A 24437-nucleotide genomic window follows, 5' to 3' on the forward strand; every position below is an offset into this window, starting at 1 on the left:
AGGTCTTATGGTCTTCTCTGCGAAAAAACACTCAGGATCAGTTCTATCCTGTGAATTATCATGATCCAGGTTTTGCCATCTGTCTCATTCACTGTTTTTGGTATCTTGTATAATATTTACATAAGCAATAAAAGAGTATTAACAGTTTTCTCATACATGTTCAATAATCATAAATTATATAGAACAGAAAGATCAAGTATAACTATTTTTTTATTTTTTATTATTATTTTTTAATAAATCTTTATTGTTCAGATTATTACAATTGTTCCTCTTTGTTCCCCCCATAGCTCCCCTCCACCTGGTTCCCACCCCACCCTCTGCCCTTACCCCCCGCCCCCCACTGTCCTCATCCATAGGTGTACGATTTTTGTCCAGTCTCTTCCCGCACCCCCCACAAACCTTTCCCCCTGAGAATTGTCAGTCCACTCCCTTTCTATGCCCCTGATTCTATTATATTCACCAGTTTATTCTGTTCATCAGATTTTTTATTCACTTGATTGTTAGATTAACTTGTTGATAGATATGTATTTGTTGTTCATAATTTTTATCTTTACCTTTTTTTTCTTCTTCCTCTTCTTAAAGAATACCTTTCAGCATTTCATACAATACTGGTTTGGCGGTGATGAACTCCTTTAGCTTTTTCTTATTTGTGAAGCTCTTTATCTGACCTTCAATTCTGAATGATAGCTTTGCTGGGTAGAGTAATCTTGGTTGTAGGTTCTTGCTATTCATCACTTTGAATATTTCTTGCCACTCCCATCTGACCTGCATAGTTTCTTTGAGAAATCAGCTGAAAATCGTATGGGTGCTCCCTTGTAGGTAACTAACTGTTTTTCTCTTGCTGCTTTTAATATTCTCTCTTTGTCTTTTGCTCTTGGCATTTTAATTATGATATGTCTTGGTGTGGTCCTCTTTAGATTCCTTTTGTTTGGGGTTCTCTGCGCTTCTTGAACTTGTAAGTCTATTTCTTTCACCATGTGGGGGAAGTTTTCGGTCATTATTTCTTCTAATAGGTTTTCAGTGTGTCTTGCTCTCTCTCTTCTTTTGGCACCCCCATAATTTGGATGTTTGTATGCTTAAAGTTGTCCCAGAGGCTCCTTACACTATCTTCATATTTTTGGATTCTTTTTTCTTTTTTCTTTTCCGGTTGGGTGTTTTTTGCTTCCTTGTATTTCAAATCTTTGACTTGATTCTTGTGATCCTCTATTCGGCTGTTGGATCTCTGTATATTATTTTTTATTTCAGTCAGTGTATGCTTAATTTCTAGTTGGTCCTTTTTCATATCCTCGAGGATCTCGCTAAATTTATTGGCCTTTTCTATAAAATTCTTGAAAAACCTTAAACCGTGGTTTTGAACTCTATATCCAGTAGTTTGCTTTCCTCCATTTCTTTCATTTGTGACCTGTTTCTTTGTCTCCGCATTTTGGCTGCTTCCCTGAGCTGATAGAGTGGCTTTGTGTGCTAGGTGTCCTATAGGACCCAGTGGCTCAGCCTCCCTAGTTACCTGAGGTGGACACTCTTGGTGCACCCCTTTGTGGGCTGTGTGCACAGTCTTGTTGTAGTTAAGCCTTGATTGTTGTTGGTATCACTGGGGGGAATTGACCTCCAGGCCAATTGTCTGTGAGGATCAGCTGTGCCTACTATGGGAGAACTTCTGTGCTGGAGATACTCTTATGAGGCAAGACTTGCTTCAGTGGGGCTTTGGTGCTCACTGAGTCTGCCACCTGAGTGTGTCCCTTATGGATCTGAGGAGTTGTAATCTGGATGGTACTACTCTGACCCCGGGACACTGGCTCTTGGATCTCCAAGGAGGTGCTAATTTAGCCTCTGCCTGAGGCCACCCAGCAGGAGCTATGGAGAGATCTGCAGATTCCTCTCCTTTGTTTGGGTTTTGGAGGTGCCCAGGTGAGTCCCAGCTGTGAAGCAATGCAAGCTGCTTTGGGCCTTGGGCCTTCTTTTGGATGTTCTGGGTCTCAGTGACTCAGCTGCAGTTTGTTAGGCAAGTTTAGAATTCAAAGGACCAGGCCATTCATATGCAAAAGCCTCTGCGGACAGCTTGGATGGGGTGGAGTCTCAGGGTGGAGCAAACAGCAATGGCTTCCCATCAGCCCTGCCCTAAGAGACCCCCGGGTATCAGTGTCCCTTGGTAATAGCTACAAGCACCTTTGAGAGAAAGCCGCCCTCGAGTTCCGCCCACTGCCAGACAGTCCAATTTCTCCCCGTATGAGTCTGGGTCCCCAGAGTCTCACCCGGAACTGGAGTTCAGAGCAGTCAGGAGCTTGTGTCTCCCTGCGGATTGAAAAAGTCAGCCGCGTACTCAGTTGCCAGTCCTCTCCGCGTGCACGCCTCTGTACCTCTGCACTTTATTTCCGAAGCTCCTCTGAGTCTCAGTGTGCTTTTCTCTTCCCTTCTGGTTGTAGAATTTCCACTCAGCCAGCCTTCCTGTGGTTCTGGATGGTGTCCATTTTGTCTTTTAGTTGTAGTTTTTTAAAAAATATATTTTATTGATATTTTACAGAGAGGAAGGGAGAGGGATAGAGAGTTAGAAACATCGATGAGAGAGAAACATCGATCAGCTGCCTCCTGCACACCCCCTACTGGGGATGTGCCCGCAACCAAGGTACATACCCTTGACCGGTATCGAACCTGGGACCCTTCATACCACAGGCCGACGCTCTATCCACCGAGCCAAACCGATTATGGCTGGTTGTAGTTTTGAAGTTGTTGTGCGAGGCAGCAAGTTCAGGTGTTTATCTATGCCGCCATCTTGGTTTCTCTCTCAAGTATAACTATTATTATGACTAGTATTATTAGCAGACAGGCAAAGATTAAACAATTGGTTTCTGAGTTCGATGTCAATATATAGGCCCTGTTGATGTGTTTGGATAGCCATCTACCTCTGTCTACCTATTAAGCTTTTCTTCTGTTTTTATTTTTTTAAACACATAAATCTTTATAATATTTGCGTTTTATTTTGGTGTGTTGTAGGGATCTAATTTTCCCCCATTTGATAAATTATTAATTACCTTCCCCCCCCAACATATGAAATATTCTGTATCTCATTCATTGAACTTTCACACAACTACACTATTTCTGGGCCTTCTAATCTATTTCACTAATGAAATTGTTAGCAGCTGCCAACATCATACTCTTGTAGTTTTTAATAAAGATTTATTATCTGATTGTTTAATTCCCTGGTATTATATCTATTCATGAACTTTCTATATTTTTGTTCATTTATCTTTCTTTTAGAGTGATCTTTCACAGCTTCATGAAAAAAGAACTTTGTGCTGTGCCTTTACCATAATTACCATTTCCTGTCCAATAAAAGAACTCCAAATGGGATTTTTGAATATATTAAATTGGAGAGCATTTACATTTTTTACAATATTATTAGTCTTTCCTTTTACTCATTCCTTCAGCAGTATTTCCTGCAGTTACTATAGGCCAGGTACTGTGCTAGATTAATTTTTAGATTGTGTTGATATTGTTAATAATATCTTAAAATAATAATTAAAAAATTCTCCCTAGCTATTACTGAATTTAGGAATGTCTTTGATTTTTTATTTTATTTTTGATCGGCATAGTGAATTTTTCCCTGTTTCTAGTAATCTTTCAGTTCTCTTAACTTTTCCAAATAGACTGTTAGTAATCTGAATAATAATAATTTAATCTCCTTTCTAGCCCTAATGTATTTCTTTAATTTGTCTTACTGCATTGGTTAGAACTTCTAGACCAAAGTTAAATAATATTGCAGTTAAGGCAATAGTGCTTCATTTATAGTTTTCTTTCTTTGTTTTGTTTTTAAATAATTTCTCCCATACTGTAATAATCATATATTTTTCTGTTTTTAATCAATAACCCTATTTGCTTTATTATTAGATTTTCTCATAACAAACTATTCTTAAATTACTAGTGTAAATTCTACTTGGTGATGGTCTATTGTAATTTTTAATGTAATTCTGAATTTGCTTTGCTAATATTTTTAAAAAGACTTTTACATTTATAACCCTTAATGGAGATTGCCATGTGGTTTCCCTTTTCCATTATCTCTGTTAGTGCTTGTTACCAGAGTGTGTAAGCTTAAACTATGAATTAGGCATTTCTTCTTTTTCTATTCTTTGTAAAGTTTCTGTTAAATTATGGTAATAGAAGTTTTTTTTCCTGATTATAAAAGTAATCATTTCCCCCCTACTTACATAACCACGCTTGCCATTTTGATGTATTTAGTTCCTGGATTGTTTTTTCCATGTGTGGGTAACATTGTGTTTTATGACTTGATTTTTTTCTCCTTTTAATAAATTATGATGGATGGCTTTCTATGTCAACAAATTTTTATTTTCTTCATACTTTTTAATGACGACATACTCTTTCATCTCTTGAATACTTTTCTTTTTTAATATGGAATGCTTCACACATTTCCGTGTCATCCTTGCGCGGGGGCATGCTCATCTTCTCTGTATCATTCCAATTTTAGTGTATGTGCTGCCCAAGCGAGCACTATCTCTTGAATACTTTTGATCTCTAACTTTGTAGACTCTTCTTAGGCCTGGTGTGTGTGTGTGTGTGTGTGTGTGTGTGTGTGTGTGTGTGTGTGTGTTTGTGTTTTGCTTTTTTGTTTGTTTATTTAGCTCTTTACATTGTGAATGAGGAGAAATATCTTCTCCTTGGAGTTTCCCCATAAACATTGTGGGTGGCTTTTCTGTGGTCCCCAGAGGTATTAGAATAGTTTAGGTTAGACTTTTCTTGGCTGTCGATTCTTTGAAGGTTGCTTCATGTGGGTAGCCTTTGGCCGGTTTCTGGTGTTCTGCTGTTAATCTGAGGAGGGAGCCCCTGCTTCCACTATAGTTGTATAATTGCCATTTTTAACATGACAGCAAATGGAACCTGTGATAGTCTGTCTTTTTAAACATACCTCTGATTTCATCCATGGCTGACTATGTTTAATTTATGTGGGCGATTTTATTTTTCACATTTCTAAGCTCCTAAGAAGCTCTCTCTCCACCCCTCCTCCGTCCTTTAAGGTAGCACTGATAGTCACAAACACAAATTTCCTCTGGGTTTATAGAGTGATTGGAAAAAATTCACACAATCCTGGAAAAAGAGCAATGTGTGGTTAACATTCCTCGTGTGTAGAAAGAGCACACTGCTATAAAACTTTTAAATGCGTTATACCTAGTAAGATGGTGGGCTCTCACTGGGGAGAATGAAGCCTGGAGAACACCGTCTCCTCCGTGGCTCCAAGAGGGACAGACGGGATCAGAGGGTTGATTCTCAGGGGACAGAAGTCAGTAGATGGTGAGGGCAAAGTGACAGTTTCCGGTCAGTGCCAGTGTTAGACATGACTGGCTTACCACCTGCTCAGGTTGTGGTGACCATTAAGATTCCGTCGACCCTGAGGCTGTCATTGGGAGGATGGCTAAGGGTCTCTTCCAGTCCTCCCTAGATTGAATCGTAGCACATGAAGCAGCGTTTACATGATACTTTTAGAGGATTCTCTCCGTTTGCACTGGCATACTTAGGATGTGTTCTTTTCTTTTCAGCTTACCGTGACAATCAGAGCTTTGTTGCAGCATCTGAAGGAAAAGATCGCCCTTTTGAAGGACTTATTGCTAAGAGCTGTGTCAACACATCAGATGTATCCATGTAAACATTTCCACCTCTCTTCTAGAGTGGGAGGAAAAACGGTCTTATTTTAAGAAAGGAAGGAATCTGGGCCACCCAGATTTTTCCACAGCTTAAGGAAGACCTGGTTTCCAAAATATCCCTATACTGTTGATTTCTATTTTAAGGGTATGTTACATGTTTTACAGTGAATATGCTAGCGAAGCAAGACATACTGAAGGAATTAACTTATTTGGGTGTAGTCCTTAGCATGCAGGAAGCTGACGCTTTCTGTCACTGCTGTGTTTGCATAGAGCCTTGTGCTACTTACCACCTGTCTAGACTGCCTTGAAGGCCAGTACCAGGAGAACCCATACTTTCCTCCCCTGTTTATATAGATTATTGGGATGTAGCTTGTTTGCCTTATTATTTTTCATAAGTACGAACACTGCCTCTGGCTTGGGAATTTTGTGGCGGGGAGGGAGGGCAGTTGCTTGAAGCAAGTTGAGTCATCATCTCAACTTCCACCAACACTGTCAAGTATTAAAAATATATATATATATTTTTTAGAAATTTATAATCTGGCCAATTTAGTGAAATACATGTGACCTATGAACTAAATGAATCCTTTAAACCTGAGTTTATATTGGTTTGGAAATTGACCTCAAACTAGTCCTCTCTTCATTTCTTTAAATTGTCAGTAGTTCATACCCAAAACCCAAATTGTAGTATCTCAGGAAATAGTTGTTACTGCACACTTTTAAATAGGGGAAAATGTAGGAATATAGTTTTTTAGATGAAACAATAGAAAATGTTTTAAAAAATATTTTCCTCCAAGTGTAACCCCCTTTATGTCACCAGGGAGGTTTGTTTAGATTAGTTGCATGATTTTTCATATATTCAGTTATTAACCCACTTAGGTTTCAGAATAAAAGTTTAATTTCAATAAGCAAGCAGGACCTTATTTTTAACTAGATTGGAATATTCTGATACATTTAGTTTTTAACTTTACCTTCCATCTGGTATCATTTTTTACTTACTGCATAGTTAATCTATTATATACAGAGTTTTTATTTTATCAAAATCAACAAGTCTTAATATATAGCACTCAAGTAGTTTTAAATTGGTAGGGCTATTTTCTCCACTTTAGTACTAAGTACTGGGAAGTCTGCACATGAGGTCAAGGTGTGAAATTTCATTTTGTTGTTATCTAAAGCACATATTTTGAAAGGTAACTGAGTATTGTTACACAAGGCAATATTAACAACTATGTATTTGCTAACTTCCATTAAGGTAACTGATTATTATTCATCTAATAATATTTATGTGCAAAGCATGTAAGGCACAAAGGGCTCAAATTAAAAACTTATATTTTTCTCTGTTGATAATTTCTGGTAGTTGTTAATTATAGAGAGTAGTAAGCATTCTACCCTAATAATTGACTTTGTTCTTCTACATGCTTGCAGTCTGACCATCTGTTGGAATCTCTTAGACTTTGGTTTTGTGGTGATCTCAGAATTGCTGAATTAAGCACTAAGCATTTAAAATTACCAAACAGAATTATTAAACAACATTATGAAAATATTTAAAGGCCTTAATATGGATAATTTAGAATTTCCTAGGAGAACTACAAAACTCAACTGGAATATAACAGCTTTCTTTAAAATCCTATATATATATATTTCATAGAATTGGGTCTGTATATCCTGGAATAAAACCAATACTAAGGATGAAATTTATATAATCCACCCCACGGGGACCATCCAAACCTCTGTATTTTTAAAAAAAGTATATATATTTTTTTATTTCAGAGAGAAAGGGAGAGGGAGAGAGAGAAATACCAATGATGAGAGAGAATCATTGATCGGCTGCCTCCTGTATGACCCCTACTGGGTATTGAGCCCCCAACCCGGGCATATGCCCTTGACTTGGAATTGAACCTGGGACCCTTCAATCTGCAGGCGGATGCTCTATCCACTGAGCCAAACCAGCTAGGGTGCAAACCTCTGTGTTTTCCGGGAGACTTTTGATAGAAAGGAAAGAAGGAGGCAGTTTCTGTTATGAAGGCCTCTTTTTAATTCTCTTTTTCCCCCACAGCTCTTCCCCTGATCTTCCTCTTCCCAGGTATTTTAAGTAATTCTATGGCAGTTATCTTCCAGATTTTGGTATATCAGATAGCAATTTATTAGTCTAAACTAGTGGCCCGGTGCACAAAATTCGTGCACCCCGCAACCCATCGTCCCAAAGAGGTAGGCCCCGCCCACCCATCTGTGGCTCCTTGATGGATTGCCCCAAAGAGGTAGGCTGGAGCTGGGGGAGGCCTGCGGATCTCTGGGCCACGACGGAGGCCTGGGGACCCCTGGTGCAGGTGCCCGGAGGCCCCTGCTGCAACCCTGCCCCCTGGCCAGGCTGCGGCGCCTGCGGACCCCCGGCACAGGCACGCGGAGAGGCCTCTCTGCTGTGGCCCCACCTCCATCCCTGACGCTGCAAGTCCCCGCCTGCCTGCTCCTGCTGTGCATGCAGCCTGCTGATTGGTCATTACTGTGATAGCGTCCTGACCAATTTGCATATTACCCTGTTATTAGTATAGATAAGCTGATATTGTCAGTTTGTTTGGATGGCTCCTTCCCTTCATTACAAAAAGGGTATTGCACAATACCCTAAGTCCCTGATGGAGCTGGAGAGAGAACCCAGCCTTTCAGCAGAGGTTTTCACACCGAGGAGAGGCACCTTTGAAATCTCCAGTAATGTGCCCTGAACCTCACAGCTGTGGAATGGAAGAGCTAAGATGCAAACGCAGGGCTCTCTGGCCTCAAAGCCAGTGGTTTAAAAGCTGACTTCCAATTGAGTAGAGATTCACAGTCAACTGTCACGTGGCATGTCTTCAACTAGAATTCCCTGTTCAGTGGCGCGCTGCTGCAGTGCCAGGACAAATCCTTATGGTGCAGATGCTCCAGACCCTTCTTCGTCATCACAAAGATTAAACAGTGTTCCCTGTGGCTTATTAGGTACACTTTATGATGTTGTAATTCTTAGAAAAATTTTTGTCCATAAATCTCCAATAGAGTGACTTTTTAATCCTGTTTTCAGGGCATAATTAACGATGGGTGACTGTTTAAATGTGAATATTTGAATGCCACATTTCCTTACTGTGTCGGGTAGTTGCGAGTTTATGGTACTTCGCTGAGTGAATTTGTGCCCTTCTGCATTCGTGATGCTTTCCAAAGAACACTAGGAGTTGCCGGAAAGGTAAGTCCTATGAAAATGCCTTCCAAACAATGAAATTCATGGAGTTCAGGCATCAGATGTTATTGCTCTTTCCCGAAAAAGTGTTTTTCTTCTGGCAAGAATAAATGTGAAATTCAAATGAAGGTTCTGTGCTTTTGAATTGGTTAGTTTGCAATTCATAAACCAAAGTCCTGCAGCCAGAGAGTTTAAATTGCTGAAAGACATTAGCTTCTATTCACACAGCTTCTTTGAGATGGAATTGTAACAGCCTCACCAGTTGAGAGAGGTGTGTGCTACGGGAGCTGCATGTGAAATGCCAGGTGGCACTCGAATTTCTCTTCATGGTGCTTGGGTTTTCAAAGGCGGCACGTAAAGTGAATTTTAAAATCTCTTTACAAAGGGATTCAGTATCAAAAGATGCTTTGGTGTAATGGGAGACGTTTTATGGAATAATTTTTACAAATCTATGAATGACTTTTCTCCACTTTGTGTTTTTTTTTTGGGAAAGGGGAGGCAGAGAGGTAGATGGAAGGATAGATGCAGCAGTCACCTTCTAACACTCGCCATAATGTAGGTGCGGAGAGGCCAACTGGAGAGTTCAGTGACAGCCCCGTGTGGCTCCCGAGCCAGCGCAGTGGCTCTCAGACCCTGCGCCTGCCCGTGGCCGCTTTCGCTGTGCCTGGCGATGTGAGGAAAATAGACCAGATCGCGTGTGTCAGCAGAAACCTTTTGGTTTATAGTCTGTTACACGGTTCTTTCTCGTTTTTAGTGTTAAAATCTTTTCATCATGACAGTAAAAGCAGTTTTGTCTGTTGTGGTTTCTCTGAATATCCATACGCGGCAGAATGTATAGTTGGTAACTTCATGTAAGTCTCCCTCCTTCCCCCGAGGCTGTTGTGAACATTGAAGAAAATGTATTTAAAGCACCTCACAGGACTAGACCCCCATGTGGTGAGGGTAGAATAAAAGATAGTTACACTTTCTGTGTAACCTTGGACAGGTTACTTAATCTCTTTGTGCCTTGAGGATTAAATTAAATTAAATTATATGGATAGAAGGTGGTTTGCATATAATAAGCCCTCCTTGAGAATTAGCTGCTACTCATTATTTTATTCTTTTTCAAAAAATATTTTTGTATTGATTTCAGAGAGGAAGGGAGAGGAGAGAGAGAGATAGAAACATCAACAATGAGAGAGAATCATTGATTGACTGCCTCCTGCATACCCCACACTGGATTGAGCCCACAAGAGAGTTGTACTGCTTTTGAAATTGATGTTCTCTAAGTAAATTAGTCCATTCCTAACTACTTTAAATCTGTAACTAGTGTCTGCTAAATTTTAAAACTTGTCTTTATTATTTTTATGATTAAACATACTTTCTTCCTACATACTTCTTTTGTTAGTTTTTACCATGTGCCCAGATCAGGAATGGAACCATGACCTCCAAGTTCATAGGTCAACACTCAACCATTGAGCCATGCTGGCCAGGCTATTATTTTATTACTAGAGGCTGGATGCATGAAAATTTATGCAAGAGTAGGCTTTCCTTCCCCTGGCTGCCGGCACCAGCTTCCCTCTGGCACCCGGGACCCGGGCTGCTTCCCTTTGGCTGCCGCCAGCAGGTGCCTGGGAACCTGAGCTGCTTCGCTCTGGCCCTGGCTTTGTCCGGAAGGATGTTCGGAATGACACCCAGAAGGACGATCGGTCTAATTAGCATATTACCCTTTTATTATTATAGAAGATTGTAAAAGTTACAGTTACCACCAGCCACTTCCTTGTCCTTCCTTACTCTGTCCCCACACCCCAAACTACCATGAGTGTACATATACATTCAGTATGATCATTGCCTAGATCAGTGGTCGCCAACCGGTGGTCCGCGGACCACTGGGGGTCTGTGAGGTCTGAAAGGTTGGTGACCCCTGGCCTAAATGATTCTTTAGCTTCTTGTTAACAACCCTTACCCCCACTCCCCCATCTCCTTATGCTCTGTTCTCTGAATAGATTAAAATAAAGAGGTGGAGTGTTCCTAGTGGAGGATTGGTTAGTTTTCCCAGACTTCCAGGGAGCCTCTGGGAATATTCTGAATTAATAGTACCAGTTTTGTTACTGTCTGTAACAGGATGCTAAGAAGGGGCAAAATTCAATGCATAGTTCTGGGAACCTCAGGGTGGAGAAGCCCGGAATGCTTTGGTGGCAAGCCCAGCAGGTGTGGTGGAAAGGCCATGATTTAGAGCAGAAAGAGCTGTTCTAGCCCAGCACTGCCATCACCAACCACGGGACTTAGCCCTCAAGTCCCGGTCAGGTCAGGGGCGTTGGCACAGGGACCTCTGAGGCCTCTCCTAGCATTCACTCTCTGTGACTGTTCTTCATTACTAGTCTACAAAACGTACTCACCGAGCTGCACAGCTCTGAGTAAATCAGTCCATTCCTAACTACTTTAAATCTGTAACTAGTGTCTGCTAAATTTTAAAATGTTTCTTTATTATTTTTATGATTAAGAGTACTTTCTCCCTACCCACTTCTTTTTGTTAGCTATTTAAATTTTGTTAGTTATTTCCTTGTCCCCATCCTATTGCCCATCGTTCTCCATAGTTAACAGTGTTGATGGCTGGTACCTGTCACCCATGCTTTTCTAGACATGAACAAATGTCTGTATAGATGAAAATACAAAAATCTTTTGACTATAAAGGTATAATATTATACATATGGTTTTGAAACGATTTTATTAATTAGCACGTGGCAGAGCCAAACGATAGAAACAGTATTCAATGAACAACAAGTGTCTCTCACCCTGAACTCCCAGCTCCCCCTTCTTAGCTGTTTGCATATCCTTCCAGGAGTTTTCTGTGTGTGTACAAACATATATGTGGCTATCTGATTTTTTTTAATGCAGTGGAAACGAACTCTTTACTGTTTAGCTCTTTGCTGCTGCTGCTTTTCTTATTTTTATTTTTTGGTTTAATGCTGCATTTTGTAGATGATTCCATATCAGATAATTCACAGGAGCACTTAGTATGTGCTCAGACATGTTAATTATCATTATCATTGGTACATAAGGAGCTTCCCTGGATTTCTGGGGGGCTGCAAAGCATTCCGTTATGTAGATGCACTAGTTCCTTATTAATGAACTTTAGGATGTTTCCAGAATCTATATTAATAAAAGGGTAATACGCTAATTAGACCGGACGTCTTCTGGACGACCATCTGAACGTCCTTCCTGACAAAGCTGGGCCCAGGCGAAGCCGCCCGCCCCGTGGTCCCAGGGGTGCCAGCACCTGCGGCTGCGGCTGTGGCCCGGGAGAGGGAGAAGCTGCCCACCCACGTTCCAGGTACCTCCGGCTGCAGCCCGGGCGAAGCTGCCCGCCCACAGTCCCCTGCAGCTGTGGCTGGCCTGGGCGAAGCTGGCCCGGGTCCTGGGTGCCTGTGGCCATCCAGAGGGAGGGAAGCCCGGGTCCTGGGTCCCAGGTGCCTGCGGCCGTCCGGAGGAGGGAATCTTGGGTCCCAGGTGTGGGACCGAGGTAGAGGTGGTTAGGGGCAATCAGGCAGACAGGCAGAGGGGTTAGGGGCGATCAGGTAGACAGGCAGGCAAGCAGTTAGGAGCCATCGGTTCTGGATTTTGAGAGGCAGTCAGACATCCCCCGTGGGGTCCCGGATTAGAGAGGGTGCAGGCTGGGCTGAGGGACCTACCCCCCCCCCCCCCCCGCCGTGCTCGAATTTCGTGCACCGGGCCTTTCATCTACTATAATAAGTAATGCCGCAGTGACCATCTTTCTTTCTGAGTCTGTATAGATGTGTGAATATATCTGCAGGATGAATTCCTTTTGAAAGAATGTGCCATTTAAATTTTGTTAGTTATTTGGAAGGCATTGTGGCAGTTGGTTGAATCTGTTTACATTCCTGCCAAGTATGTCTGAGAGTCCTGATTCCTGCCCGCTTTCCAGAGCTGCCTCGCCATGGTTTCCTGCAGATAGCTGAAATTGCTATATTATTTAAATTCGCATTTCTCCTACTAATGCAGAACGAAGTGTTTTTCCTTTGATTAGAGTTATTAGTGTTTTTTCTTGTGCTCTGTTATGTCTTTTGCCTTTCTAAATTTGCCACTATTAATTTGTAACTTGTAATTTTTTTGGCAGATATTTAAAATTTTTATGAAGCCAGATTTATCTTTTCCTTCATGCCTCTAGGTTTTCAGGCCAGAAATATTTTTACTACTCCAAGATTATTAAAAAGCTCTCCTATGTTTTCTTCTAAGGATACTCCTGTCATTTTACTTTTTATGTTTAAATCCTTGAGCCAGTTAAATCTGTGTTTAATTGTAACATTGGATTATAGTTCAGCTTATGTTTGCTTGGGTGTTGGATGCCGAAAGCCACAGGTCGCCAGAGTAAGTTGAGCATAGTATTGTGATATAATTAATAGTTTCCACAATTTAAAATTCCTGTTTTGTCCTATGTAATTCATGTTATAGCTTCTGACATTTCTGTTTTTGTTTTCGGAGGAACTTCCTTTAGATAGAAGAAAAGCCTTCTGCTTTATTGACTATTTACCACTAATTTGAAGCACATCACTATTTATTCTTTATGTTGCTAATGTTTGGCCCTTTTATTAAGACGGAAGAAGTATTTAACCCACTGTATCTTAGTTAGAGCTGCTGCTTCATGGTCTCTATGATGGGTACTTAGTGACTACGTCAAGAAGGAAATGGAAAAACGGTGGTAATTTTACTCAGAAAAGCATGGCATTCTGGAATGTTGAGAGAATTCATTTATTCTTATTTTTTTTTTTTATAGTAAGGCCACTCATACTGCTTAGCTACATTGGTTTGGGGGATTAATGACTTTTCTAACTACTATCTGTTTTTGAGGAAAATTTTTACAGGTTTACTGCTGTTTTACTAGCTAGCCAGCTCGTTGTATTCAAAATTAGCAACACAAGCTGTAGATTCACTGGGCCACAGTTTTTTCCTTATTCACCAGGCAGTGGTGATGCTACTACTTGATTCTGCCAATTCCTTAGAATTTGGGGGGCCTAAATGCAGTGTTGCTGCCCCTCTTTGAAAAGAAAAGAATCTGTAAGTCCAACGCAGCTGTCTCACTAGTGTCTTCTAGAGCAGGTCGTGGTGGCCAGGGCTTTGAGTCACCAGTGTTTCAGCTCTAGGAAGACAAAGGGCATTTAATAGGAAAGTAAAAGCCAGATAAATCGCAGCGTGTTGAGCTGGCTTACCTTTGTGCTTGCTTTTTGTGTATGTTGCCATATATGTCCTTTCAAAGGTGTTCCTTAGCTTTCTCCACTCGTTCTCTTAATGGCAGAAGTTTTCTCCATCAACGGTTCCTTTATTTTGTTTTTAAAAAACTTATGGACACACACACACACACACACACACACACACACACACACACACAGCCTAGAGGAGCTCATGTAGTTTACTTCAAGAAAGCTAGTATATAAAACTTTGGATTTAGTCCTGATTTATTTTTTTTAGCCATAACTTATGAATTGTGCTGGAAAAGGGGTTAGAGTTTACCTGTCATTACATAGAAACACATCCTGGTTCAAAATCATAGATAGTGTTCAAAATAGGACTTCTGCGTTTCCTGGTCTAGCATGCTTATTAGTAGATCAACAGATTAAAATATGGTTATCTCCTTGTAATTTTCTTTAAAGATCATGCAATGTATTTAAATAATGAACTTTTAGAGCAAATCTGTTGCATAAAGTGGCACTTTACAAAATATATTCCAGGTGTTCATAGGTGTTAACATGGAAGGAAGAAGGCAATACTGGAACCTTTTTTCCTCTTTTTCTTTTTTAACAGAGTATTTAGCATATTGATGTCAAGGAAAACACCCTTGACCATTGACAGCTGTAACTGAAAACCTGAGGAATCACTGAGTCAGACTGACCTGCTGGACAGGAATGATGGTTTCAGTGTTGGTCACTGGGAGGAAGACTGTTCACCTACTGTGTTCCTCAGTGAAGGAACTGTGGGAGGGGTCCCTTCCAGTGTTTGTAAGGCCCCTGTGAGGGCCAGTCGAGGTCCTTTCCTTGAACAACTGTGAAGTTGAAGGTCAGAGCAGGAGAAGAAGGGTGGTTCAAATCTCTTCTGGACAGGATGGGCTAGAGTCCGAGCAGTCAGCTCAGTTAATAACGTGATAGGTAGAATGGGGTCATTCACGCACTGTTGGACCTTAACGAGATGTCTGCAGAACACAGCTTGAAGGGGACCGAAGACAGAACCTACTGGATGATCTTGTAACCCGAGAGAGACTACTCCTGGCATCCTTTAAGAATGAGGGTGCAGAGCCCGATCTCATCAGGTATGGTGTTTCCGTTTACAGGGTTATGTGGTGGGGGAAGGTTGATTTGCAGAGAACAGCTGTATTCTGAATGGCCTCATTCCTTTAGCTAGTAAAATATATTCTGTTCATTTAAAGTGTTTCCCTATTTGATCTGCTCAATTCCGTTTTCATTAAATTTCTAGGTTTTGTGCACCAGGTGTGTTCAGCTGGATCCCATCTCAGAGGAAGGGTATTTAGGTAGAACGCAGGCAGTCAGCGCCTTTCTTTTGCATGCCTTGCTGAGCTTTCCACTGTTAGCTGCCTTTTAAACTCCCGAAGTCACATACTTATCTGGGGAAATGTTTCTGTTTTCAATTGGCACCTTGAAAAAACTGTCCTCATAAGATGCAGTCTGGGGTTCATGGAGTGAACAGGTGGATTCCTCTCATGGTGGAGTGTCACTCGGGGTGGTGGCAGGGCCTGTGTCCCACTTGGGGGAAGCTGAGTGGTGCTTTTTGGGTGTCAGGTCCGCAGTGCTGTTTCTCTGTACACATCACGGCAGCTCCTGTGTTGTGGGTCTGTCCCCTGGTGGTCAGTGCATGTCATAGTGACTGGTTGGATGGTTGGACACTTAGCATATTAGCCTTTTATATATATCCTAGAGGCCTGGTGCATGAAATTCATGCACGGGAGGGGGGTTCCCTCAGCCCAGCCTGCACCCTCTCCAATCTGGGACCCCTTGAGGGACATCCAACCGCCCGTTTTAGGCCCGATCTTGGGGATCAAGCCTAAACCAGCAGTCGAACATCCCTCTCACAGTCTGAGACCACTGGCTCCTAACTTCTCACTTGCCTGCCTGCCTGATCGCCCCTAATTGCACCCCCTGTTGGCCTGGTCACCCCCCAACTGCCCCCCCCCTGCCAGCCTAGTCGCCCCCAACTGCTCTTGCCCTGCTGGCCTGGTTGCCCCTTACTGCCCCCCTCCTGGCCCGGTTGCCCCTAACTGCCCCCCCCTGCAGGCCTGATTGTCCCTCACTTCCCCCCCCACCCCCCCCGGTCGCCCCCAACTGCTCCCCCTTTGGGCCAGGTTGCCCCACACAGCCTGCTGTTCGATTGTTTGGTCGCCCCTCACTAATCCCCCTGCCAGTCTAGTCGCCCCACACAGCCTGCTGCTCAGTCATTTGGTTGCCCCTCACTAATCCCCCTGCCGGTCTAGTCGCCCCACGCAGCCTGTTCAGTCATCTGTTCGGTTGCAATGGTCGCTTAGGCTTTTATATATATAGACTAGAGGCCCGGTGCACAAATTTGTGCACTGGTGGGGTCTGGCTGGCCCACTCTGATCGGGGCTGATTGAGCTGGCTGAGGGGAGGGGACGTGGGAGGTTGGCCAGCTGGCCCTGACCCCTGATCGAATTTCTGGTCGAACTCCAGTAGAGGGGACAATTTGCATATTAGCCTTTTATTATATAGGACATATATATCTCTGTATATATATATATACATATATATATATTGATTTCATAGAGGAAGGAAGAGGAAGATAGAAACATCAATGATGAGACAGAATCATTGATCAGCTGTCTTCTTCATGCCCCCCACTGGGGATCGAGCCTGCAACCCAGGCATGTGCCCTGACCAGGAATTGAACTGTGACCTCCTGGTTCATAGGTCAACACTCAGCCACTGAGCCACACCAGCCAAGCTCTTAAGTCCTTTCTGTGGAGCATGTTAGAAATGCAGAGTCTCAGACCTCACCCCAGCTCTACTGAGTCTGCAGTTTAACAAGACCCTCACATGATTTTAATGCACTGTAGATTTTGAGAGGTACTGCTTTATATTATTATTAATCGTGACATTTTGCATTAGAAGCACTCAAGAGACATAAAAGAAATAAAAAAGAAGAAAGAGAGAGAAAGAGAAAAGAAAAATACAAGTGTCTGGACCATATACTTGCAGAGTGTGAATTAGCAGTCTGGTGAGAGGCCTGGGTGGCAGTCAAGCTGGGCACCTCAGGTGATCCTAACAGGACAGGTTAGAGCCCTGCTTTGTGTCATGGATACCAGTAACGAGAGCTAATGGCGTATGTCTGCTGCTTGATTTCTGGGTGCCAGGCACCATGCTAAGCTCTTTTAAGAATCTTCCTTAGGAGATCTTTGTTACATTCCCATTTTGCAGAAGAGGAATTGAGGCTCAGAGGAGTCAGATAACTTGCATAGACTCCTAAACAAATTAGTCTCAGAGTTTGGGTTTCTTCTACTAGTAGATCTGTGTGTCTTCAGATGGGCACTCAACCACTGTGCATGAAAAGCTGGACCAAGAGTTGGAAGCACCCAGCTCTGTTGCTTACTAGTTACCCAGTCACCTGGGCTTCAAAATCATTGACCTTGAAACGGGTATCTGTGTTCTGCCTCTTTTCCGTTGTTGTGTGGACTGGATGAGGTGATTGTTGTGTGAAGGGCATTGTAAGCTCTAAAACCTTTACAAACATAAGGTGTTATTCTTGGAGCATTGTGCACTGTTAGGGTAGGAGGGGGTTGAGGGGTTCATGCTGCCTCCTTTGTTTCCAGGAGACCTTCTGTCCTTGTTGCATCCCCTGAGTGCTGGAGTCCTGGCCTCCATGGCCCATCTTGTTCCATGCTCTGCCCCTGGTCCTCTGCCCTCCCATTCTCCCCTTGCAAATCTTGTTCTGTTCCCTTTCCTCAGTGCTCAGCTTGCTGCTTGTTGTCCTATTAAGCAACTGTGCATTCATTCTCACAGTGGAATCCATGGCTGGCAGTGACTTGTCTTCTGGAGTAGTTTAGCTAAAACCTCCTTGAGTCTAAAGGAAATTAACTGATGGGAGGGTTTTAGAGAATATGGCAGATTGGTGGCAGAGGTGTTTGGGATGGAGGCCTATTGAGACCTCTGAAGTCCAGCCACTAGGCCTGCCCCCTGCTCCTCCTGTGTTTAAGGCTAGTGTACGTGGTGGGCCTAAAGGTCTTACTTGGTGAGCAGCTGGGGCGGCATGGGGATGGAGGAGAATCTATGAAGCAACGATAATCAACGTCTTGAGGGATGGAGTAATTTAGGAAACCAGCCAGGCTTTTTTACATGCTCCAAGATGAAACTGAGGATAGCACCATTATAGACTTACTAGAGCAGCGGTCCCCAACCTTTCGGACCTCACGGACCACCAGTTGGTGACCACTGTACTAGAGTCAAGCAGTGCAAGGACAGATGAGTGAATGAATAAATGTTCGAGTTAAAGTAGGTGGCTACAAGTAGATTAGATTTGAGGTCAGAGTTTCTGATCTTTAACTTTATTCACCTGCCTATGTCAGAGTATTATTTTTGCCTTTTTTTTAAAACCCCTAACCCCACATTTAAGCCTTCTCTTCCATCCCCAACTTCTTATACCCCGATCATTCTTCTGCTTGGATCTAGCTTTCTGAGGATGGAATTCAGTTGTAGACATGACCGTTCCGGCTCACCGTTCAACCTTGCCCTCTTGCCTCCTGATTGTCAGGTTGCCTAATCATTTCTGATTCCAATTGTCAGGGCCCTTTGGGGAAGCCTCATTCCCTTCTCTGCCAGTCGGTGTGCCTGGTATTTCCAGTGACTTACAAAGACTTCCTCAGTCCTCCTCACGGTCAGTTTCTACTTCCGGCTCCTCCAGGGTTTTTGTTTGCTTCTCTAATCTCTGGATTTCTCCCACATTTTGGTTTGATTTTGTAATTCTTGATATCAGTGTGGGCTGCCTTGTCACTGGGCAGGAGGGTGGTGGTAGCATCTGTCTTTCCTTTAGGTCCTGACCTACAGAAACACGTGGCCAGAAAGCCTTGTCAGCACTTTAAAATGTGCTGTCTGTGGCGCATTTGTCATTAATGCTAGGTTATCCCCGCAGCACATTTACTGTTGGAGAACGGGGGTTCATTTGCTCATCAGTATTTCAAAGCCCCGTGACAGCTGGCAGCCGTCCCCGATCAGTCTGCCTGACCAGGACTCACTGGGAACCTGTTGGTTTTCTGTCCTCCTGGAGCTCGGACTTCTTTCTCTTTTTCCTGTTTTCTTTCCGTACTCCTTCTCCTCTCCCACTCCCACCCACATCCTTTGCCTCCTTTCTGTCTTCCCCATCCCTTGTTCCCAGGAGTCCTTCTGTATCCCCCCTACTCCTCTTTTCTCTTCCTCCTCAGAGGTGGCCTTGTTAAGGAGCGAAGAGTATTGTGAAACGTCAGCTTGGATTAACATTTCCTTTAGATAGACATTCACGTGGCAATCACGTAATTGAATGTGTAGCTGTCATGTGATGGGATGTTAGCTTTACTACGGATTAGTGGCCATTATTCGGAAGCAGAGAGCCTTGGTGTGAGACCGTGGTCTAAATAAGCAATGGTTGACTAATTTAGGGCATTTGGAAACTTGTTAAAGAAGTCTCTGCATGACGGTGTCTCTTAGAAGGTAAGCCATGACTTCTGAAGCAATGACACAGCTTCTGATTGAAAACCCTACTGCCCCTTATATTTGTTGTTGAATCTCACAATTACTTAAATCTTTGTCTGTAAAAGGGAAAAAAAATCATCGCATACTCCACTGCCTGTGACCATCTCAAGATTAGGTGATTAACTGGGCTGTAGTGGGTGACTAATTGGCTAACCTTGAATCTTCACACCACCAACTATATGAAGGATTATAGGAATAGGAAGTTATTTAGAGGTTAAGATGGTAGTTATTTGTCAGGAATGATATATTAACAAGCAGACTAATTGCTAAAATTTAAAGAGTAGAAGATGATAATGAAATGTAAACATTTCATTTAAATTTAATTTCAGATATTTGAGCTGCTAAAAAAAGTATGATACTTCCAATATATATTTCATATAACAGTCAAGGTAGACAGGAAAAAATTAACATTAAATATTACATTAAAAGTACTGTCCCTCCCCCATTTTAAACCATTGAATGTTTTATTGGAATTTTAAGCTTGGTTTATAAGAAGCATGATTTGTATCTGATAGTACTGAGATTTTCTAAAGAACCATTGATTTATACTTTGTGTTGCTTAAAGTTATTAACATATGACCAGCCTACTCTTCTAGAAGTAGGAAATTGCTAAAAAAATATCCACCTGCATCATTAGCCTGCTCATATGAGACAATGGATAAGCGGTAATAATTTATCTTATGTCCCAGAAATACACTAGTTTCCTAGGTTTTCTGACGTGTAAAGGATGTGCTGAAATCAGAAAGGCTTTGCTTTTCTCTGTTTCATTGAGTATAAGGATAGTTGAACCAAGGTTATGTTAAGTATAATCAAGAACATTAAAATTCCCTGCTAATTCAATAAAAAATAGAAAAGGTAGCAAAAATGTTGTGGTAAATAGAAGCCTTCTTTCATTAAGTGTATATTTATTGACTTCCTACTATGTACCAAGCAATAGTACTGGAAATGTGGTAGCAAAATGACCAAAACAACAAAAACATCTATTTTGTGCATTTGAGCTATATACAGCGCAGTGAGGGAGACAGACATGAATTAAAGAATGATACAAGTAAGTGCAGCAGAAAACTACTGTATGTTGAGAGAATATCAATGGGGAGCTAATTTACTTGGGGATCAAAGCCTAGCACAGTGCTTGATAGATATTTGCTCAGTGAAAAAAAAAAAAAAATCTGCTTTGTTTTCTATATCTTTCATAACACCTAGCACAGAGTTGGGTATATGCTGGTAATAGGCCCTCAGTATATTTTTGTTGATTGAAAGGTTGAGTCAGGATATGATAGGCTGGGCTCTGGTAACAAACCCAACCTGGGAATCTCAGGCGTTTCTCCCATGACAGCTTTATTTTGCCTCCCTCATGTAAAGCCTGGTGGTGCTCCAGGCAGCTGCCTTCAAGACATGACTGAGGGCCCTAGCTGCCTTCAAGACATGACTGAGGGCCCTCAGTGGCTAGAGCGTTGGCCTGGGGACTGAAGGGTCTCAGGTTCCGGTTCGATTCTAGTCAAGGGCACATATCTCAGTTGCAGGCTCCTCCCCGGCCCGGGCCCTGTTTGGGGCTTGTGCAGGAGGCAACCAATTGATGTGTTTCTCACATTGATATTTCTCTCTGTCTTTCCCTCTCTCTTCCACTCTCTCTAAAAATCAATGGGAAAAAAAAGAAGATGCGATGTGGGGATTAGGTTGTTCTCACCTTATGGCTGTGCTATCTTGACACAAGGCTTCATGTTCACTATGACATGAGAAGAGAGAGGGAATGGAGTGTTCGAACCCACTTATATGCTGTAGCCTGGGATTTTCATAACTACAGCTCATTGGCCATAACCAGTCGCATGGCTTCAACCCAACTGCAAGTAAGGCTAGGAAATGTAGTCTTTGCCTGTGTTCACGAAGAGGAAAATGAAATGGGACTTGGAGAAGCATATTGCTTTGTCTCTGCCTCACTGATTATTTGGGTAGTTTGGTGGAACAGTAGGTAACTTTGGTGCAGTCTAGCTACCTTCTTATTCAGCAAAGATTAGAATCAGGAGTTAACCCTTTGCACTCGCTTGCTTTTTTTCTCGATTCCTTTATTCTACTCAGGATTTAATTTTTTAAATACCCCAGATTTTACAAAGCGCGGCAGTAGAATAAAAAACTGGAGTTTCTTTTCATACAAACTTATTTATTTAATGTAAGAAAAGCCCAAATAAAGGAGGAGGGATGGAGGGAGGGAAGGGATGGGCTACCGATGCTAACCGTGTAGAGTCACACTCGACATCCGAGTGCAAAAGGTTAATAGAGGCACATGTCGTAAGCTGCGAGGTGACTCTGGTAGGACTTGTTCATCTTTCATAATGCTCATTCTGAAAGAGTTAAGTCAGGTAGGGGAAACATAAGCAAAACCAAAAAATCCACAGCACCAGAAAAATTAAGTGCAAAAGGGCAAGTGCAGTGAAGACTGCAAGGGAGGTGGTCTCAGCAGAGAGAGGAGGAGGACTAGTAAAGCATGCGGAGTGTCTGAAAAAGAACACGGAGCTTACTGTTCTTCACCCCTCTGCCTAGCCAGGCATTGTCTGGTTCAGCTACCGTGCTAGTGTAGCAGTAAGGATGCCCTCAGCTGCAAGTAATAGCTAACCCTGCTCAAAATGATGGAAATAGGAAAACCATCCTATCTAATAAAGAGGGAATATGCTAATTGACCATCATGCCCTCACAAAATGGTGGTGCCCATAGCCAATAAAGAGGGAATATGCTAATTGATTGCCACACCCTCACAAGATGGCAGCACCCTGTCCCCTCAGCCCCGCCTCATCTAGCCGGAGTTCCCCAGTCCCCTCAGCCCCGCCTCATCCAACTTCAGTCCTCTAGTCCCCTCAGCCCCTCTGGGGGGCGGCAGGTGCTGTGTGCCTCATCCAGCTGGAGTCCCCCAGTCCCCTCAGACCCGCCTCATCCAGCCTCAGTCCCCCAGTCCCCTCAGCCCCGCCTCATCCAGCTGGAGTCCCCCAGTCCCCTCAGCCCCGCCTCATCCAGCCTCAGTCCCCCAGTCCTCTCAGCCCTGCCTCATCCAGCCTCAGTCCCCCAGTCCCCTCAGCCCCGCAGGGGAAGGCAGTTGGAGGCAATCAGTCCAGCAGGGGAGGGCAGTTGGAGACAATCATGCTGGCAGGGGAGCAGTTAGGCATCAATCAGTCTGGTAGGGGAGTGGTTAGGGGGCTATCAGGCTGGCAGGCAGAGTGGTTAGGGGCAATCAGGCAGGCAGGCAGGCAGGCGAGTGGTTAGGAGCCAGCAGTCCTCTATTGTGAGAGGGATGTCCGACTGCCGGTTTAGGGGTCCCAGAGTGGAGAGGGTGCAGGCTGGGCTGAGGGACATGCCCTCCCCCCCCCCCCCCCCCCCCCGTGCACGATTCTCATGCACTGGGCCTCTATTTTTCATGTAAGAACTTCCAAATTAGAGAATTGAGAGAGACGTTAACTCTACAGCCCAGCAATGTTTCCACAGACCCAGGTCTTCACTGTCAGTGTGTTATCTTTATCTTCAGACCCCCTCCTCTCAGACACACTACAAAAAACAATAGGAGAGGAAGAAGGGTATACTTTGCATAAGTAAGACGTTCACATGCTAAGAAATTTTAAAAGCATGCAACAGTATTCAGTCAAAAGCCTCCTTCCCACTATGCCCCCCACTCCTTGTGCATACGTATTACTGTTAATGTTTGGCATATCCTTCCAGGGTTCTCGTAAGTATTTGCTGGAAAATATGAATATATTTTTTTATTTCCTGCCATCTTTTTTAAAGTTTTAAAAAATATATGGTGTTTTTTTTTTTTTTTTTTTTAAATTGATTTCAGAGAGAGGAAGGGGAAGGGAGAGAGAGGGAGAAACATCAATGATGAGAGAGAGTCATTGATAGTTGCCTCCTGCACGCTCCCCACTGGGCATCTAGCCTGCAACCTGGGCATGTGCCCTGACTGGGAATTGCACTGTGACCTTCTGGTTTGTAGGTCGACACTCAGCCATTGAGCCATGCCAGCCAGGCTTTCCGGCCATCTTTTACACAAATGGTAGCATATTATACATACAGTTCTACATCATTCTTTTGTCACCTAACCAGATATCTTGGAGATCTTCCCGAAGCAGCACATAGGGTTTTGTTATTAGTTTTCATAGCCTTATATTTCAGTTATGTCCCTTATTCTAATTTATCTAACTTAATAGTCTCCTATTAAGAGATAATGTGTGATTTTTTCATTGTTACATTACATACATGTGTGTTTAATGCATATGTTTTCTATTGTAAAAGTAAAGTAATGAATAACCTTATATGTGAGGCATTACATACAAAGTTTATGTCTAGATAAGTTCTCAGAAGTAGGATGGTTGGGTCAAAGGGTGTGCATTTATAATTTTCACAGAACCAGTTTAGACTTGTGCTAGCAATTTATGTGAGTGCCTATTTCCCTATAGTCTTCCCCAAAGAGAGTGTTACTAAACTTTTGTATCCTATCTAATATTTGAAGATAGTTTTAGGTATTTCTTAGTAGAGTTTTATGTAGTTATTATATATAGGTATAGTGAACCAAGGTTATGAAGAAATTATCCTGTGCTTTTTTTAGTGCTTTCATGATTTTGTTTTTTAACTGTTAAATATTTGATCTATTTGGAAATTAATTTGGCAGAGTATGAATCCAACTTTTTTCCTACGTGGCTACCTTATTTTTGTGACTGACTACATTTTTTTATTGAGTCTTACATCTTTTCCTCACAAATTTTGAGATTATGAGATTTATATAATACAATCCCATACATTTTTATGACTATTTCTGGACTTTGTAATGTGTTCCATTGGTCCCTTTATCTACCAATGGTGCTAGTACCGTTA

General features: G+C 42.6%; 1 protein-coding gene and 1 non-coding gene across 2 annotated transcripts in view; one reads left to right on the plus strand and one right to left on the minus strand.

Annotated features, from left to right (window-relative positions):
- The window catches only part of STX8 (syntaxin 8), a 243104-nt gene that overhangs the window by 10190 nt on the left and 208477 nt on the right, over window positions 1-24437 (plus strand). Inside the window, exons 3-4 of the mRNA XM_008153588.3 lie at window positions 5544-5638; window positions 15038-15148. Of these exons, the coding sequence (XP_008151810.3) occupies window positions 5544-5638; window positions 15038-15148 (206 nt within the window). The remainder of the gene's footprint in view (window positions 1-5543; window positions 5639-15037; window positions 15149-24437) is intronic.
- On the minus strand, window positions 4396-4501 carry LOC114227091 (U6 spliceosomal RNA). The gene has a single exon (XR_003613186.2). It is a non-coding gene; the product is annotated as a U6 spliceosomal RNA (small nuclear RNA).

Source organism: Eptesicus fuscus, chromosome 20 (genome assembly GCF_027574615.1).
Source record: "Eptesicus fuscus isolate TK198812 chromosome 20, DD_ASM_mEF_20220401, whole genome shotgun sequence".
Classification (NCBI taxonomy): Eukaryota; Metazoa; Chordata; class Mammalia; order Chiroptera; family Vespertilionidae; genus Eptesicus; species Eptesicus fuscus.